Genomic DNA, 20036 nt, shown 5'->3' with positions numbered 1-20036 from the left:
TGGGGGGAACAAAATGCTATATTCGGGGCTAATCCAGAATGGCTCTCTCTTCTTATGCTTCTTACCCAGTAATCTGCACACAATTCAAACTAACCATACCTGATACCAAAAACAGAAAAACCCTATTTAATAAATAAACGATTATATATATATAGCCCACCTTTTCCCCATCATGGAACTTGTGGCATCTCCCATTCAGACACTGACCAGACCAAAACCTACTTTGGTTTAACAAGCTGGTTTCCTCAGATGTCACACTTTTGTTCTCAGCTTATGCCCAATCAAAGGTATTACACAATAGCATGGGTGTCATTAAAAACAGGTTTGAAGGATGCCATTTGAGGGCTATCTATTCAACAACCAAAACAAACAGCACAATTATTTCCAACTTCCGGAGCTGGTGGGAACACTGAACCACATGGCAAATTGTGTTAGGTGTTTTTGTTTTTTGTTTTAAATGCAGCTAAATGCCCCTTCAGGAAACACTGTGACAAAATCCGTGTTTGCAAATGTATTGTGAGGGAAGGGCCACAAGCTCATTGGCAGAGCACAGCATCTCAAGGTTGGGCTGGGAGAGAGACTTTTGCCCAGGACTTTAGAGAGATGCTACCCCTCATCAAAGCATGCAGATTCTGAGCTGCACAATACAATGGTCTAGAGGCAGCTGTAATACTGCACTGCGCAGAGTCTCTTGAAATTTATTTTTGGGGTGGGGTGGGGCAGGGCATTACTTACATCATAGGAGCCTATACAACACAAAACACTGTTGCTGTATTTTGGTTTTATTTTATTTAACTTATACTTTGGAAATGTACATGCAGTTGTGTGTGTTTTTTTCCCTTTTAATTTTTTTTGGGAGCCCCCAAGAAAGTGGGGCCCTAACCTGTAGCTTGTTTAGCTTATACGTAAATCCGGCAATGGGTGAGGAACAAACTTATTCACCAATTTCCTCCTCCTGACACGTCATTTATCAGGTCGCTCGCTTTCTGTCCGCCCACCCCAGAGCCAAGCAGCTCGGCTTTCCCTTCAGCTGCTACTGCTGCTGCTGCAATGAGAAGCAGGCAGCACGCGCAGCTCGCGGGGCTAAAAAGCAGCAGGACTGCTGATAAAGAGACGCCTCCAGCTCCAGGAAATGAGGTCGTGGTGGTGCTGAGGACACCTACCACTGAGTAATGGGCTGGTATATGTTACTACAGCCGCCGGGGAAACGCTCGGCCATCCCGCTGCGCACAGCCGTCCCGAGCCGCTCCGCGCGCGCCGCTGGTTTCTCCGCTGTTTATTTTAGAAGCCGGGCTCTAGACCTAGCGCCCGTTCGCGCCCGCCTTTGGAAAGCCGCGCCGCTCGCTGATTGGACGGCAGCCGCGCGTTGCAACCTTCCATCGATCGCTGCGCCGGCTGATTGGGCCGCTCGAGCAAACCGCGCTGGGGGGGGGGGGGGCGCCGCTTCTCACGTCTGTTGCCACAGCATGCACCCGAAGCAGAAGCTGCGTTCGCTCCTACCCGCTGTGTGGCTCATAAATAAAGCAGCCGCCGTTTTGGGGGTAGTAAATTGCACTGAGCTCAATGGGACTGACTTCTGAGTGGGCTTGTATAAGGTTGGGTTGTGGGCCCTGTCCCTGGAGAAAATATTATTGTGAGTTGGACGGGGTTATTCTATAATGAGTATCTTCTTATCCCCGGAATTGTGGAGCCAACAAGAGTTAAAATCTAATAGAGGCAGAGGTGCCAGCTTGAATAAACTTGTTGGTTGATCCGATGCATATGTAAAAGTAAAGGTAAAGGGACCCCTGACCATTAGGTCCAGTCGTGACTGACTGGGGTTGCAGCGCTCATCTCGCTTTATTGGCCGAGGGAGCCGGCGTACAGCTTCCGGGTCATGTGGCCAGCATGACTAAGCCGCTTCTGGCAAACCAAAGCAGCACACGGAAATGCCGTTTACCTTCCCGCCGGAGCGGTACCTATTTATCTACTTGCACTTTGACGTGCTTTCAAACTGTTAGGTTGGCAGGAGCAGGGATGAGCAACGGGAGCTCACCCCATTACGGGGATTTGAACCGCTGACCTTCTGATTGGTAAGTCCTAGGCTCTGTAGTTTAACCCACAGCGTTTCTCAGAACTAAATCCCACTGGGTATAAATAACAGCCTGATCCCATGGTATACTGCTTTTTTTCTAAAAGAAATGTTTATGGGTACTCTCATTTTGACTCAAGAAAACCACCATTTTATAGTTCAAATCGGGAAAAATAAATACAGTAAATGGACAAAAGTACAAAGATTCACGAAATGTTTAGGGGTATGTGTACCCCCAGAAAAAAGCACTGGGTATACTAATGCATCTGGCCTGCAATCCAGTATTAGCACTTACCTGGGAGTGAGCTGGGTTGAATTCCTTGGGGCTTGCTTCTAAATGTATATGTATAGGATTGGGTGGTTATGTGCATAGGGCCAAGTTACATGCCCCTCAGCACACTTAACTTGAGAAGAAGGTGCATTTTGTTATTTCAGTTATGGAAATACACTATGGGAATTAAGGAATCATACTAGGGACGCGGGTGGCGTTGTGGGTTAAACCACAGAGCCTAGGGCTTGCTAATCAGAAGGTCAGCAGTTCGAATCCCCGTGACGGGGTGAGCTCCCATTGCTCAGTCCCAGCTCCTGCCAACCTAGCCATTCAAAAGCATGTCAGAGTGCAAGTAGATAAATAGGTACCGCTCCGGCGGGAAGGTAAACGGTGTTTCCGTGCGCTGCTCTGGTTCGCCAGAAGCAGCTTAGTCATGCTGGCCACATGACCCGGAAGCTGTCTGCAGACAAATGCCGGCTCCCTTGGCCTAAGGGGCGAGATGAGCGCCGCAACCCCAGAGTCATCCGCGACTGGACCTAACGGTCAGGGTTACCTTTACCTTTACTAGGCTCTGCAGGGGGCTGGGCTACTGCTTTCAGGCAGGATCACCAATTGCCATTGTAATTTGCTTTCCACCTTGGGAGGTATACAGTTCAATTGCGTTCCTGTTGTAAATAAAAATATGCCCTTTTCCCTTATGGGGTATCCAAGAGCCCATATAGAGTCCTTACATAGGTTCCCTATTGGTAGGAGAAAATAACAGAGGCCAACCAGAGAATATTGAGAAGCAAAGCAGCTAGTAAGCTTGATCTTTATTGATCTGTTGCAACAGGGTGCTCCCCTCACACGCAGGAGAGGAAGAGGACCCAGAACAATGGCCTGCAAGGCCTTATAAAGACTATTGAAATTGCCACCTTGTAGATCAAGACCACCCCCAGAACATTATGCATACATCACCTAAGACCACCCCTCAGATACATCCCACCTACATCACAGAAATTTAAATGTTGTTTTTCTCTTGTCCTTGTTTATCTCCTGTCTGGCAGGTTACTTGATTGGATTTCCTGGGGAGCCTGGCCATTCTTTTGTAGTGGTAAAATACTTATTTCCTGAGCCAGGTCACAGGCTCACACCTTGTATCTTAAATGTGTCCTTAAGACAGGATTTGTGAGGAAAGAGACAATGGGGGGACTTTTCCATTTTGACCATGCAGAGAAACATTTGCTCAGTTTAGGAATCAAAATGGTTCCAGGTTGGCTTTCCTGTGCTGATCTATGTACGTGTGGTTATGAACGTTGCCATATATCTAAGACCATAAAATTCCTATCACATTCCGAGTATATATGTTGGCATTTTGGAGGAGAATTTTCTGAACAGGGATTGAAGAATACAACATATGGCTATGTGCTGATTGCTGAAGTGCCATGGCAACCCACTGCTGCACCATACATACATACCTAATAAAAGATAAAATAAAAGTTCTGGATTTTCTCTTACTTTTGCATAAATGTGATCTATAATTACAATGTCTACATGGGTGTAGCCAAGGGGCGGGCAGCTCCCCCCCCAGTCAAGTAAAACAATAGAAATACTTAACTAACTGACTACTCACTTTGGTTCTGCCTCCCCCCCCCCCCAACTAAAGTCCTGCCCCACCAACAAAAATCCTGGCTATGCCCATGAATGTCTAGGTAACAGGACAGGCTTCATTCCTCTCCCAACTGTATCACTAATAGCAATCCACTTTCCATATTAAGCCTAGCTCACATAGGATTTTTTCACCAGGGGGTGTTTCTGAAGTCTCCATGGCAAAGATAATGTGCAGGACCAGACAAGACATTTCAATGCCTGAAGCAGCAAATGGTGTGTCTCCTTTCACCCCGGTTAAGGTGCATGCTACCCAAATTATTTTGTCATCAGAAGCCAAAGACTCCCTCTCCTTAGCAGTTAAAACCACTATGAATCATAATTAAATTTGCTAACTGCTTCTCCTTTCAATGTTGTGTGATAGGAATTTTATGGTTTTAGATACATGGCAACGTTCATAACCACACGTACATAGATCAGCACAGGAAAGCCAACCTGGAACCATTTTGATTCCTAAACTGAGCAAATGTTTCTCTGCATGGTCAAAATGGAAAAGCCTCCCCATTGTCTCTTCCTTCACAAATCCTGTCTTAATCTGTGTTTGAATAAGGGTGTGAGCCTTATCATTACAAAAGACTGCCCAGGCTCCCCAAGAAATCCAATCAAGTAACCTGCCAGACAGGAAATAAACAAAACGACAGGAGAAAACAACATGCAAATGTTCTGCTTTAGACCGCCTTATCTGAGGGGTGGTCTTAGGTTACACCCCTTTTGTGATGAATGCATAATGTTTCTGGGGGTGGTCTTGATCTAGAGGATGGGAATTTCAAAAGTCTTTATAAGCCCTTGCATAGCATTTTTGGGGGGTCCTCTTCCTCTCCTGCGTGTGAGGGGAGCACCCTGTTGCAACAGATCAATAAAGATCAAGCTTACTAGCTGCTTTGCTTCTCAATATTCTCTGGTTGGCCTCTGTTATTCTCTCCTACCAATAGAGAACCTATGTAAGGACTCTATATGGGCTCTTGGATACCCCATAAGGGAAAATGGCATATTTTTATTTACAACAGTTGTCAAAATGGGCTTGCAAATGGTAGGGCCGGCTCCCACAATTGAGTACTGTACACACACAGAGAGCCATCATAATGAGAGGGTCTTTTGCTTATTGCAAAACAATGGATTGTTTGGGGGTGGAGGGGGTTTAAGAGCAAGCAATATATCAGCTCGCAAAAAGGATTTAAAACAAAGGAAAACCCCTTGCTGTCAAATTATCAAAAGGAAAGCAGAAAGGAAGGCCACTTTGTCTCACGTGAAGATGAAGAGTTTAGATATTTAGTTGAACTTTGCTCTGTGTAGAGGCTATAAGCCTTGCTCTCCGTGATGTATGTAGGCTTTGCCACTTCTTCCTTGGCGCCCCAACACAGGTAAAATGGGATAGTGATAGCAAAGCAGCAAAGTGGTAGTAGGAAAAGTGCAGTGGGAAGAAATTAAAGGGCACAGGAAAAGTAGTCCCTTGCTAGCATATTGCATGCAATTGACAGGAAGCCTTTGCTAACTTGGTGCACTCCGGGTAATTTGGACTCTAACTCCCATAAGCCCCAGTCATTGCAGCAATGGTGACTGGAGCTAATGGGAGTTGTAGTCTCTAAGTAGGTGAAGGCTGACTTACCTGTTGCAGACCAAAGTTTATGGGAGGTTATTAGTTGAGCTGTTTCATTTAGCTTGCATATGTTACAATATGGATGCACCAAAATATACAGTGGTACCTCGGGTTAAGTACTTAATTTGTTCCAGAGGTCTGTTCTTAACCTGAAACTGTTCTTAACCTGAAGCACCACTTTAGCTAAGGGGGCCTCCTGCTGCCGTTGCGCCGCCGCCACACAATTTCTGTTCTCATCCTGAAGCAAAGTTTTTAACCTGAGGTAATATTTCTGGGTTAGTGGAGTCTGTAACCTGAAGTGTATGTAACCCGAGGTACCACTGTACTACTTTTTAAATATATTAGTTTTGATACTGTTAAGAGTGGTGATTTTTATTGTGTTCCCCCTTCTCCCTGCCCCTGGAAATCATCCATGTACTTATAAATGTTTGCTGCTCTGTGGAAGTGTTATGTATCTAACAACAACAACAGGATTTTTTTTTATCATGCCAATATCTTAAGCTTCACAGAGGCATCGCTCTGTGGGAAGCAAAATTTTTTTTATACTACCTGGAGGCTGGTGCAAGCATATATTGCAGCGAGGGCATATGTTGTCAATATCTGGGTGTAGCAAAATGTACTGTTTGTGTTTTACATTTCTGTTGTGCTATTCTTTTTTTGTAAACCACCCTGGGATCATGAATCAAGGGTGGTATAAAAATACCTAAATAAAGAAACAAGTTCAGTTCCACAGAAAATAACTTTTGGTATTTATGATCTAGTTGTCGCAATTAATTCATCGAAGGAAACTTATCAAGTATCCACAGAGTCTGTTTTGATTCCATCTAAGGCTCTCTTGATATGTTCAGTGAATACAGCACAGCAATATTGCAAGCATTAGTGTGGCACTGAGACAAGAGTGGTCTAAACAGCAGAGGAAGACTTCCGTGTGTCTGACAAGAGTACTGAAAACCGATGGACTCTACAGAAGATATTGAATGTATTAAGCCCCTGCTTCAATACAAGTACGGATGCCTAATCTCAAAGGTATGATTTGTGGGTAATGTCTATGAATAATGAAACTCTCAAGGGTTTTCTACATATGAATGGTGGTGCAGTTAAAATTCCTGTCTTTTCTGAACATATTTGCTTCCCCTTTTGGAACTTGGCCTAGTTTTGATGTTTCTCTTTGTGGTAACATAAAGTGAAGGCACTTCCAGACTCTTACTAATTTGGGGCGGGATTCATGTAAAATACCAGCAAATGCAGGTTACACAGTTACAGCTGATTCATTGGGAGGTTTTGCACAACAATCCTGCTCCCCCCAAAGGATGGATTTTTTGCAATAAGTAAAGTCATAGGAAAATGTGATAGGAAAGGGTGAGATAACATTTTCTTTGACATAGTGCTATCTAATCTCTCTGAAAACAATAGGAATGAATGTTCAATTAACACGTCACCTGGAAGCACCCTGAAAAAATGTTAATGTGGGTACAACACGTTCATTATAGCAAAATTTAATGCATTTTTTAAAAAGGTTTTATTAAATGTGCATTCCAACTAGGTCATACAAACTGAGGGCGTGTTTAAAAAGACTGTTTTTCCATGGGCATAGTTATGTTGGGGGGGCAGGCTTTATGTTGGGGGGGGCAGAACCTCAGTTAGTTAAGTATTTTTTTAATTTTATTTTACTCGATTTAGGGAAGGGGCAACTGCCTGGTCAACTCCATTCCACATTTCAATATTTTAATTTCTGCAATGCCATTTAATCACAGTTTAAAGGACGCAATGCTAACAATCTGCTTCCAATATATGAAGCACTGAAGCAATCAAGATCTGTTTTCCTGCTCTTATGGTATGATTTGTACACGGGAAATAGAAATAGGGAAGAAATACCAGATTCTCCATTTATTCTGTTGGAACGCGTGAGACTTGGATAGGCTAGACAAAACACATTGCAGCCGATGACTGTCACAAATGCCTAGCTTCACCAAAACACCTTGCGCCACTCTGAACTTCGTACAGAATGGCTTTATGTTTTCAGTGTCAAAACTAGGCCAGATTCCAAAAGGGGAAGCAAACGTGTTCAGAACAGACAGGTACATTTTAATTGCACAATGTCAATAGTCAGGTCTTAGGCTTTTGTGTTCAGGCATAAACTAGCACGGCAATCCCCTATTGCCAGAGGTTCCCACACTGTGATCTGCAGACCACAAGCAGCCTGTGAGCTTCATTCAGGTGATCTGCAATTACTACATTCATTTTTTAAAAGTTCTTTGGTTCCACTTTTCCTTGTACATTCAAGGTAACTAACAACAGATGTAATACAATGCAGTAGAAACCAGTAAGCTCTATATTTTGACTCTGTGTGCTCCAAATGAGGTTGCCCAACTGTGCATGTGCAGTGCAGACTGAAACGTACACACCGCCGCTTAACTGTGTATTTCGGTTTTAAACCGGACGCAAGCTGGTTTGAAAGGAAATGCATCAAACAACAGTGTTTCTCAAAAAGCTACAAGATACAGATGGATTGTGGTTCATGTCATGTGTACTTGACTTTAAACACCAGAGGTGGAAGCGTGCTGGAGCCAGCGTAAATGGTAATGTGTACACAGCCTTTGTGTCTCAAAAACATCTTCTCTCAACATCCTTTCTTCCTTCATAATTGTGTATCAGGGATGGGGAGCCCATGATCCTCTAGATCAGTGTTTCCCAACCTTGTGCCTCCAGATGTTTTTGGCCTACAACTCCCATCATCCCTAGCTAGCAAGACCAGTGGTCAGGGATGATGGGAGTTGTAGGCCAAAAACATCTGGAGGCACAAGGTTGGGAAACACTGCTCTAGATATTGGACTACATACAGACTGTGGCTGATGGGGAACACAACAGCTTCCAGAGGTCCATGGGTTAACCACCACTATGTAGATGGCCACAGGTTTTCTATCCTTGCTGTGGATGACCTGGATTCACTTTTGTAATCCCCACCCCCATTTATTTCCAGATTATGTTTACTGCTGCTGAGTTGGGAGTATTTGACCTGCTTTTGGAATCAGGCAAACTCCTGCCTTCAACAACTATTGCTGAACGTCTGGGCACCAGCATCATTGGGATGGATAGGCTGTTGGATACCTGTGTGGCCTTAAAGCTCCTGCGAGTGGAGAGGACGGGCAGCCAAGGTAACCACATTGGAAGGAGGAAACAACTCAAGTTGTTTCGAAATTCTGACTCACTTGTAGCTGAAGATGACTGTTTTCAGCCATCTTATCTGCTAAAGTGTGCAATGGTGCCATCAGGACGCAACTTCAGGACAGATGCCCAAATGGAGCAGGTCTACCATAACTGGAAGCAGATGAAGTCATGAACATTGCCATCTAAATAAGGGAGACACCTAAGAACCTAGAGGCGCAGGAAGCTAACATTGGTCTATCTAGCTCAGTATTGTCTCCACTCTGACTGGGAGTAGCTCTTCAGGGTTTCAGATGGGGTCTTTCCCAGGAGGGCTCGTGAAAGGGGTGCACATGCTAGCAGGGGCCCCCAGACTTTTTTTAAAAGGAAAACCGGACGTTTCTGAAGAAAGTTAGAGCACAAAATGCAGACGTAGCTCTAATGCTTCAGCACTTGGCAGGCAGCACCATTGCTGAGGATGCTTGATTACCGGTACTTAATTATCAGAGGCAGGAATGTTGAGCACCCCTACCTGGGACTTTCCTAGAGTAGCAGTAGCAGAAGCCAGAGGAGGATGTAGGAACAGGAGGATGTTTGTTAAAGCTCTGCCTGGAAGCACCTTGAAACACAAAGCTTGAAACTCTGGCTAAAATCTAAGTTGAATTGTCTTAAATAATAAGCTTTTGAGCTCACCCATTAGGAAATGAAATGGAAAGGAATGTCATCACAATTATAGCTAACGAACTTGATGCTTTGCTCATTTCTGAAGAATTACTAGTTTGTGTAGGAAAGGGATGTTCACTTGGCTTCATCTTACTACTTTCAGGGCTTTAGATAATTTATTTGTGAGTTGTTGCTTCAGACATTTTGTTCATACAGTTGCAGTTAGGGAGAAAAACTTGCCTTCTACAAAGGTGTGAAAACAATGATTTCTTTTTCCCCGTCTATCAGCTCTTTATGGAAGCACAGATTTTTCCAATCTCTACCTTGCTGAATCGAGCCCAAAGTCTCAGTATCATCATATGATGTTCTTCTCTGAAATCACATTTCCGAATTTGAAATACTTGACAGATGCAGTGAGGTAAGAGGGTGGGTGTGGGTGTCTAGCTCTGTGTACTCATGTAGAAAATGGCTCTGTGCAATGAAATGCTTAGCTGCCTTTGGAAGATGATTGCCATGAGGGAAGTCAAGATGTCAACTGTTGAAAGTGATAAAGCTAAGACTGTGTAGACATTTTTAGCTTAGAATGCATCTAGGTTGTTCTTTTTCTCAATTCAGATAAAAGCTGGTTTGGGAAAGAACCCTGTGATTTTTACAGCTACAGTTTAAAAGTGTTACTTAGACTCTGGTCTCTGGCTGTTTCTGGACTCCAACTCCCATCTTTCCTTACTAGCAAGACCAGTGGTCCAGGATGATGGGAACTATAGTCCCAAAACAACTGGCAACCCAAGTCTGGGAAAAACTGGTTTAAAACAATACATGTAATGTATTCTGTTTTCAGGTGGTGGTGGTGGGGAACATCTGGAATTTTCTTTGGTCATCATGCTACCTAATTTTCACTCAACAACAAATGTTCTGTTTCAGGCAAGGAAAAAGCCCGGTTGGGAAAATATATGGCGATCCATCTGACAATTTATTTGATGTCCTTTTTAGGTAAAAGCAGGGGTTTTTTTAAGAGGCGGGAGTTCTTACCTTTGAGGGAATGGGTGTTTGCGTGGACAGGCGGCCCCCAACCCGAGGCAGCCCCCAAGCGGAATAATGACTCAAGACAACGTGCTATGGGATTAAAACTGGTCACAACTTTATTAAGTTTCAGATGTAGGGAGACCTTGGCTCAGGCATTGGGCGTTTATCCTTCCCAGTCCCCAGCCGGGGATCTGGGAGACATCAGGGTTATCCAGAATGTGTGGGGATTGGGCTGGCTCTGGAGAACATATGTTCAAGCAGAGAGCCAGCCCCCCGTTTTGCTGCCGTTGGAGGGGAGAGCAATGACAACCTCTCAGCGTATGGCCAATGCCTCCCCTCAATGGGGAACCCTGGTATCACCGCCGCAAGGGGGGGGGTCACTGGTTCATTCCCCCCCCCCCATTTAGGAAGATAGACTAAAGGATTCCGCCCAAGGCCTGAAACTGCCAAAGTTGTGACGTTTTGCTACGGAAAAGGCAAAACCTGCCAGTGCAGGAAAATTCCTTTCTGGCCCTGACGTAGCAGCGCCTGCGTACCTGTGGAGAAGAGGTTAACCTGCAAAAGAAGACTTAACTGAGGGAGGGCAGGGTGGGAGAAGCTCTGAAGCCAACTGACGCTTCGCAGGTAGGATTCATCTTTTGTTGTGTGGGCAGGGTGGTCCCTCCCCTTACCTGGCCGATCCCCTGGCAATGCCTCCCCAGGCGGGATTGGACGATTGGCTGAGGTAGGCGGAGACCTCCAGGTATCCAGCCTGGGGAGGATGAAGCCAGCCTGAACTACTAGGAGTCGCACTGGGATCTGGGGGGCTGCGCATGACCACGCAAAAGGTGGCCATTTGATGTGGGGAATGGTCATTCTTGTCAGACTGAACAATTGTGTAGTTGTAGGAAACATCTCTGGGAATGTGCATACAATCCTACAATCCAGACATTTGAAAGGGTACTGGACGTCCCCCACTGCCCCCCTTTCTAGCGTTTTTAGTATTTCTCCAGCAATGCTGGGAACAATGTTTTCAGTGGCCTTTGCCTGGGATTTGCACATCCTGGGCCAATTCTGGTTGGATTTCAATCACAACTGGTTAAAGCACTTCAGTCACCCAGACACCATGGGACCGGATGCCATGGGACTCTTGCAGATGACCTATTTATTGAGCACTTCGGTTGTTAGGAGCATTCCTGTTTGTCTGGTTGTGGGGAGATTGCCGTATTTTTGCTCTATAAGACTCACTTTTTCCCTCCTAAAAAGTAAGGGGAAATGTGTGTGCGTCTTATGGAGCAAATGCAGGCTGCGCAGCTATCCCAGAAGCCAGAACAGCAAGAGGAATTGCTGCTTTCGCTGCACAGCGATCCCTCTTGCTGTTCTGGCTTCTGAGATTCAGAATTTTTTTTTCTTGTTTTCCTCCTCCAAAAACTAGGTGTGTCTTATAGAGCGGAAAATACAGTATTTGACAATGAACATTCTTCCTGCATCCTTCCTGATTTTCTTGCAGGCTGTTCATACATCCTTCCAGATAACCAGGTTATTCCTTCCACACATTTCAGTTTATTTCCCCATCATTTTCCAAACTGCAAAAAAAAATCAGTTTCTTTTTTAAAGTGGGTCTGCTGCACTGGAGCGTTTTATTTCATTTTAATTCCGTAAAACTGAATTTCCCAGTATGCTCTTCAGTCCCTCCTGTAAAACAATGACAGTCTAGAGGTGGCAATAAGTCATATATAGCTTCAGGCCAAGAATTTCCTGAAATCATTCCTTCCACCACAGCAGTTGACAGAGCAACTGGGGCTTTGTGGTGTTTGCCCAGAGTGTGATTGTGTGATTGAGAGTCAAGCCCTAAATTACAAATCAGGCTGCATGTGGGTATTGTTTCCACTTACCTGCCAAAGTCATTTTGAATCTACAGGTCAGAGGTCGAGATGAAAAGGTTCTCTCACAGCATGAATTCCAATTGGCATCTGTGGGGCAGAGATGTGATGGCTGCCTTCAATCTTTCTCATTTCCCACTCATTTGCGATTTGGGAGGTGAGTTCCAGACAGGAGCAAGCTGAAAAGGCCTCATCTGTCTTTCTTTTTCTGCCTGTCAACATCATGTGGGTGTCTCGTGTGTGCCCTATTCTGGTACAGTTTAGCCATTAACAGCAAAAAGATTCAAAACAAGGCCACAAAAATTCCAAAGATGGGTGATAACAAGAAGGAACATATTGTTTCTGCTCTCCTGTTGAAAACATCCTTCAGTGGTATTACTCTATTTGCCTCCCAGCTGTTTTCCTCTATTAGTTTTCATATGTCAGGACATGTTGAGTAATTTTTTTGGTCAAGTTCATCCTCTTGTCCTGCAGCGTTCTTCTCCTTGACTATCTGTTTTGAATCTGTTCATTCTAACCTAGTATTTCGCAAACTTGGGTCCCCAGCTGTTTTTGGATTACAACTCCCATCATCCCTAGCTAGAAAGACCAGTGGTCAGGGATGATGGGAATTGTAGTCCAAAAACAAATGGAGACCAGAGTTTGGGAAACACTGGCTCTGTCTCCTCCACAAACTTGATATCAAGGGTTATCCTTGCTAATCATTTCTGCCTATCCTTATTCTACCTGCAGTCTTTCCCCCCGCCCTCCTTGTACGCAATGAATTGTGTTGCTTTCCAATGCAATATCCTAATCTTGTAGTTTAATTTTGAAATGTTCTATTCTATGCTACTCCAAGATATTGTGTTACGGTGTGGAGGGGGGGAGGATATGGATGCCATAAATAAATAATAAAGTATTCCTCCAATGTATTGTGTTCACATATTTTGATCTCCTTATATCCTGAATAATCTGCGGCACAAGTTCAATCCTGTCAAATCCCTGAAGCTACTCAGGTGGTGACGTGTGTCCCTGCCCATGAAACTGTTGGAGAGGCATTTACCTGAGGTGATGTCCTGATATTTTGCACAGGAGTGTTTGAAAGAAGCTTTGAGATGCACAGAGGTTTTCATTTTTGTTTTTCCTTGTTCTCCCTTGAAGGAAGTGGCTGCGGCTTGGCTAAAGAATGCATTGCATTGTATCCAAACTCTACGGTGACGATTTTTGACTTACCCAACGTAGTGGAAATGGCAAAGAAACATTTCGTATCCCCAGAAGAACACCGGATTACTTTCCATGAGGGTAACTGTGGTTTGTTCTGATGTGTCATTACCAGGAATACCATGTCCTAGGGGCTGAGCCCTCCCCTCCCCATATTTTTGGGGAGGGGGCCGGGATTCTCCCATGTTCAAAGGAGGAGGAGGAGGAGGAGGAAGGAAAGAAGAAGAGTTTGGATTTGATATCCCGCTTTATCACTACCCGAAGGAGTCTCAAAGCGGCTAACATTCTCCTTTCCTTTCCTCCCCCACAACAAACACTCTGTGGGGTGCGTGGGGCTGAGAGACTTCAGAGAAGTGTGACTAGCCCAAGGTCACCCAGCAGCTGCATGTGGAGGAGCGGAGACGCGAACCCGGTTCCCCAGATTACGAGTCTACCGCTCTTAACCACTACACTACACTGGCTCAGGTAGAGGAGGAGGTGGAGGAGGCTAAGCACTGCACAACTTCAGTGACCAATTCCTTCTCCTCCTCTGCCTGTTGCGGAGAGGAAGGAGCACAGAACCAGTCGTGGTGGTAGGAAGAGGAGGAGGACCCCCCCCCCAGACATTGAAGCTGCACTGGCACCATGTTTGGCTCCTTCTTGACATCACACGTGCAACATTGGGACATTGCCCCTCCATTCTCGCTCGCATAGGTGCCAACTCTCTGGGACCTTGGGTGCCCAAGCACCCACAAAATTACCCATGAAGGGGCTGGGCACCCACAAATTTTAGTGCCAGGGCCATGCACACTGCATGGCACCCACAGTCACAGGGCCAATCTGGCACTCCTGTTCCCTCAGAAGTTGGCGCCTCAGATCATTAGATCATCTTGGAAAGGAAAGGAGGTATGGGTAGACATAAAACACCCCATACCTTATTATTCACCTCCTAGAGAGTAAAATGGATTCAGAACAAAATCCAAGTGTGGTTGTGCTTTGAGCGGTGAATTCTGCTTCATAATTCTGCTTATTCCTTTGTGTTAGATAATAGTCATATCCATGCCTTACATTTAAATCTCTCTTTACCACTCTAACAGTCAAAGAGTCCTGAGAGCTTAGTTTGTTCAGGCTGCTGACCTTACATAACTACAGTTCCCAGCACTCTTAGCAAACTGTGGCGTCCAGAACTCTTTGAGGGGAAGAATGTCCTTTGAACGTGCCTTGAAGTTATGGTGTGTAAAAAGCCTTAGAAATCAAGAATGACATATTCTGCTGGCACCAGCTTTATAATCAGGGTATTTTTGAAGGGTGGAGCTCAACTATTTAATTGAACCCCTTGCTTTAGTTTACCATCTACCCATTTTATTACAGGGGATTTTTTTAAAGACCCAATTCCGGAAGCTGACCTCTATATTTTGGCTAGGATCCTGCATGATTGGGACGACGAGAAGTGTGTGCAGCTGCTAACCAGACTCCACAAGGCCTGCAAGCCTGGTACGTGTGCTTATAAGGCAGGACTGGCCAAAATTGGAGCTGTGGTGGGCAATAAGTGCATACCCTCCAACATTTCTCTGATGGAAATTGGAGCGTCCCATTCCATAACGATAATTTTACTATTTATACCCCACACATCTTACTGGGTTGCCCAAGCCACTCTGAGCAGCTTTGAATATATATAATAACATAATAAAACATTAAACATAAAAACCCCTTCTCTATACAGGATTGCCTTCCGATGGCTATGGGGTTGGATAACTCCATACCCGCCAACATTTCTCCAATGAAAATAGGGACGTCCTAAGGAAAAGTGGGACATTCTGGGATCAAATCAGAAACCAGGGCAGCTTCTCTAAATCAGAGGCATCCCTGGAAAATAGGGACACTTGGAGGGTCTGTAAGTGAGCCAGAGCTCACTGTATGCATTGCCTACAGAAAGGTTTTAAAACAAGTCTTGAATTGGGTCAAGATTGAGGTTTCATTTGTAGGTGCTTTGAGTGTCCTGGATGAACAGAAAAAGTGGGACTGAAATGTTTTCAAAAATATATAGAGAGTTTGGCCCAAAGTTGGGAAACATGTATGTGCACAGTCATGGCTTGGGCCTTGGAACAGATAGCCCTGTTCAAGTCCTAGTTATTCTGAGCAGTCCAGAGACCAGAGGCCTCAATCATTAACTCATCTGTTGACACATTGGCACCTACAGTGAGATCTCAATGCTTCTGATTATTTTCTGGTGCTTGACGCTCCATCCCGCTACCAGTCTGCCACTATAGTCCATTGGCTCCTCCTGCCCAGGATAAGAAAATACCAGTAAGATCTGGGACTTGTAGTTGTTGTTGTTGTTGATGATTTTATTATTTATACCCCGCCCATCTGGCTAGGTTTCCCCAGCCACTCTGGAGAGAGTGTATATATGATAGGGAGGCACCATGTCTCCCTCTGTAGCTCATACTACAAATCTTAGCATTTGCTCCATAAGTGCATTCTTTCTCTTATAAAAGAGCACCTCCATCACAATCTGACTAGAATGTCACTTCTGTATCAGGGAATTAAGTTTGTGCTGTTAAGGTTCTGTTGTTGTCGGTTTTTCTCACGGTAACAAGGTTCCTGTTTCATTTGTGCCACCCCTGCCCATGGAACTCAAGGTGAATAGTTGTAGCAACTTGCATTATCAAAATTCAGTGACTATGGAAAATGCTGCACCTATGCTGAGCACATTTCAGGCAGGCTACTGGAGCGAAAGTGGTGGGGAAAAGGACATTCTATGAATTATAATTCACAGCCTGCTTTGGTTGCCACATAGATCTTCCATTTTTATACAGTAGGGCCACTCAAGGTTAAACTGCTTTTCGTTTGACTTGAGCTTCTGATCCCAGGATGCTTGGAAAGATGAAGCCGAGCTCTTTGAACATGCTGTCTCAAAAGAAGTAATGGTCTATCTTTCGTTTCCCTAACTTAATGAAATATACTTTGAAACAGGTGGTGGCGTGTTAGTGGTGGAAGTAGTTCTCAACGAGGACAGAAGTGGGCCATTGGAAGCACACCTCCAGTCCATGATGATGTTGCTTCATACCGAAGGAAAAGAGCGAACCCCTTCAGAGTACAATGCGCTCTTCAGTGCTGCTGGCTTCAAGGAGGTTCAGCTAAAGAAATGCCAACTCTATGATGCCATTTTAGGAAGAAAATAATGTTTCCCCTGCATCATTCTTGTGCATTGTCCAGAGAATGCTTTTTATTTCATAAACTCCAAGGTCCCTTGCAGTAGAGTTTGAATATCAAGATACAGTGGTACCTCAGGTTAAGTACTTAATTCATTCCGGAGGTCCGTACTTAACCTGAAACTGTTCTTAACCTGAAGCACCACTTTAGCTAAAGGGGCCTCCTGCTGCTGCTGCGCTGCTGGAGCCCAATTTCTGTTCTTATCCTGAAGCAAAGTTCTTAACCTGAAGCACTATTTCTGGGTTGGCGGAGTGTGTAACCTGAAGCGTATGTAACCTGAAGCGTATGTAACCTGAGGTACCACTGTACTCTTTTGAAGTGTGGTTGAAGTGCTTGATTCCAGAATGTTTGCAAATCTTTCCATTTTGTCTGTTCAGGGACGAAAAGATTCGCCGTAGTAAATGACAGGTAACACCATTCAGATGGCAGCTTGGGAAAAAATATGGAATAAAGATCTAAAGTTCACTGCTTGTTATACATTAAAGGAAAGCTTCATGAAGATGTTTTATAGATGGTACATGACCCCCAGCAAATTCACAAAAATGTGCAACACAAATTCAAATATATCCTGGAGGTTCAAACAAGCTGAGGAAACAATGTACCACATGTGGTGGGGCTGTAAAAAAAGTAAAAACTTTTTAGATACCATCTATGAGGAGCTTTAAAAAATGTTCAAACAAACATTTGCAAAAAAACCCCAGATAGCTTTCCTCCTAGGCATTTTGTCAACAGACATCCCAAGTGATAAGAAGAGGACATTTTTACAATAGCTGCAATGTTGATTGCCAAAAATTGGAAGGGAAAGAAAATTCCAACGAAGGAGGAATGGCAGATAAAACTATTTGAGTACTTGGAACTTGCAAAGATTATTATTATTATTTTTTACCAACCACCAAAACACAAACAGTGAAACCCCCCCAGACGGCTGATACATTGGGTATACATATTCAATAATATACATATTCAATAATATTCAATAATAACATATTCAAATCAACCATATGTACACTTCTATATACCTTAACACGCCTCCTTCCACAAGGTTTATTTAACTTTTAACATTTTATTTTATTTTATCTTAAATTTATTAAAGTTTTCAGAGTTAATACATAATAACAGAAAAAAGAAGAAAAAACAGAAATACAAAAATACAGAAAATTAAAAACAATTTAAAAACAAGAAAAAACAAAAAGAACATGTATAAATTCCATTTACATATTTTCTTTTACCTTACTTTCCAGACCTCCTCATACCACCCTTTCTTATATTCCAGTTCAAAATTGTTTGTTCAGCAAGTCCTCACCATTAGATCTTTTGCTTATTTCAAATCCTTATTTTCTATCTCTTAAGCATTACAGCTGAAAACCACTTAGTTACTATCCAACATCCCTCTAACATTCCTTAATTTTACAGTGTTTCTGCAAATAGTCTTTAAACTTCTTCCAGTCTTCTTCCACCGACTCTTTTCCCTGGTTTCTTCAAGAAGGTATACTTAAATACCTTTTTCATTTCATTATAAATCATTTCCCAAAAAGCCTTAATCCTTGGGCACGTCCACCAAAGGTGAAAGAATGTACCTTCATTCTCTTTACATTTCCTAACTTTTAACATTTTAATTGCCCCAAATTGTTCAAACCTACCCAAATAATTCAATATCATCTCAAACCAATCCTCCTCTTTCTCTCTCTTTAAAAAGATTTTTATTGATAGAAAAAACAAAAAAACAAACACAAGTACCAAATTACACACAAGAATAACCATAGACACATAATTTTCTTAGCAAACAATAAAACATATATTGGTCTTAAGACTAAAGACCCGACCTCCCGTCTATTCCATATTTCAATTTCATATTACTTATTGCCAATACACACTTTTATCATAATTAAACTTATTCTTAATAAATCTAATTTCTTATATCTACCAATCCTCCTCTTTCTCACTGACCTTAAGCCCTTTCATTCTATGTGTCTTCACAGTTAACAGTATTCTAAAATTATAATATTATCCAGTTTTTTCCTCCATTGGTTCACCCCTAGCTCTTCTGCATTTTCCCAATTACTTGCTATAACCTGTCTGGCTGCAACTACCATCAATTTTACCCATTTACATTCCTCTTTTGTTTTTAACTAGGTACTACTCAGGGTAATAGTAAAGGTAAAGGTATCCCTGCCCGTACGGGCCAGTTGTGTCTGACTCTAGGGTTGCGTGCTCATCTCGCTCTAGAGGCCGTTAGCCGGCGCCGTCCAAAGACACTTCCGGGTCACGTGGCCAGCGTGACAAAGCTGCATCTGGCGAGCCAGCACCAGCACAGCACACGGAAACGCCATTTACCTTCCCGCTATAAAGCGGTACCTATTTATCTACTTGCACTTAGGGGTGCTTTTGAACTGCTAGGTGGGCAGGAGCTGGGACCGAACGACTGGAGCTCACCCTGCCGCGGGGATTCGAACCGCCGACCATACAATCGGCAAGTCCTAGGCACTGAGGTTTTACCCACAGTGCCACCCGCGTCGACTCAGGGTAATAACCATTAATTTAGATATTTCCACATTCCTTCCCACAATTACCGATATTTCTATACCAATATGTTTCCAAAATTCATTAACTAACAGACAGTCCCACCACATATGACTGTACGTTCCCATCACTCCATATTTCCTCCAGCAATTCTTACTTCCAGATTTTGTAATATGATATAACCTTACCGGTGTATAATACCATTTTTGTACCAGCTTCAACCCCTGTTCCTGGATTATCCTAGAGGTCGCAACAAAGGGTGGTTGCCGAAAGATTCTTTCCCAATCTTCATATAAAATCTGTTCCTGAGTATCTAACTTCCAATATTCTTTCAAACTTTCCTTTGGTGATTTCCCCTTGTTTAATAACACCTTATACAATTTTGAGACTCTCTTGGCCTTATCTGTCCTATATCCTTTCACTAATTCTTTGAAGGGTGTAATAATTCTTTTACTACATTTTTTAACTTCTTCTTTTAGCAGAGAGGAAATTTGTCTTTTCTGTAACCAATTAATTGTATTCCAAATACTTTCCTGTTCCATTGTACCTTCTGTTATATTCCCCATCTCCTCAATTGAGATCTCCTTTAATTTATCCCCTACCTCCTTTGGGATGAGCTCCCTTAATGGGGCCATTTTACCATAATACCACATTTTGGTGATGGGAGAGAAGCCAGAAAAAAGTTCCCTTCTCTACTTCTCCCATACTCAGATGGACCCCGTAAATGTTGATATTTTATCTACTTCCCTTTTCCTTTTCCTCCTATCAAATAATCTTATTTTACCTCCTACTGCTTCCAAATTCTTCTGCTCAATACACCCCAAATCTTCCCCCTGTTCTCCC

General features: G+C 43.5%; 2 protein-coding genes across 6 annotated transcripts in view; one reads left to right on the top strand and one right to left on the bottom strand.

Annotated features, from left to right (window-relative positions):
- The window catches only part of RFX8 (regulatory factor X8), a 50359-nt gene extending 37942 nt beyond the window's left edge, over window positions 1-12417 (bottom strand). For 2 of the 5 annotated variants that reach the window (XM_083735588.1, XM_083735589.1), the window contains exon 1: window positions 1164-1245. Coding sequence is in view for 3 of the 5 variants with exons in the window: in XM_083735589.1 (XP_083591715.1) it covers window positions 1164-1219 (56 nt within the window). In the remaining 2 variants the exon portion in view is untranslated. Of the gene's footprint in view, window positions 1-1163; window positions 1397-12290 lie in introns of those variants that run through there. The other 3 variants (XM_083735587.1, XM_083735586.1, XM_083735585.1) reach the window with 3 other exon arrangements.
- LOC310843103 (acetylserotonin O-methyltransferase-like) lies at window positions 5901-16684 on the top strand. The gene is made up of 8 exons (XM_083735659.1): window positions 5901-6612; window positions 8567-8741; window positions 9682-9811; window positions 10315-10383; window positions 12317-12435; window positions 13419-13559; window positions 14829-14951; window positions 16434-16684. Exons 1-8 carry the CDS (start codon window positions 6541-6543, stop codon window positions 16640-16642), a joined length of 1038 nt encoding a protein of 345 aa, XP_083591785.1. The 5' UTR covers window positions 5901-6540; the 3' UTR covers window positions 16643-16684.
- Window positions 16685-20036: the final 3352 nt, after the last annotated feature.

Source organism: Podarcis gaigeae (genome assembly GCF_964106915.1).
Source record: "Podarcis gaigeae genome assembly, chromosome: 4".
Classification (NCBI taxonomy): domain Eukaryota; kingdom Metazoa; phylum Chordata; class Lepidosauria; order Squamata; family Lacertidae; genus Podarcis; species Podarcis gaigeae.
This window is presented reverse-complemented; position numbering and strand designations above follow the sequence as displayed.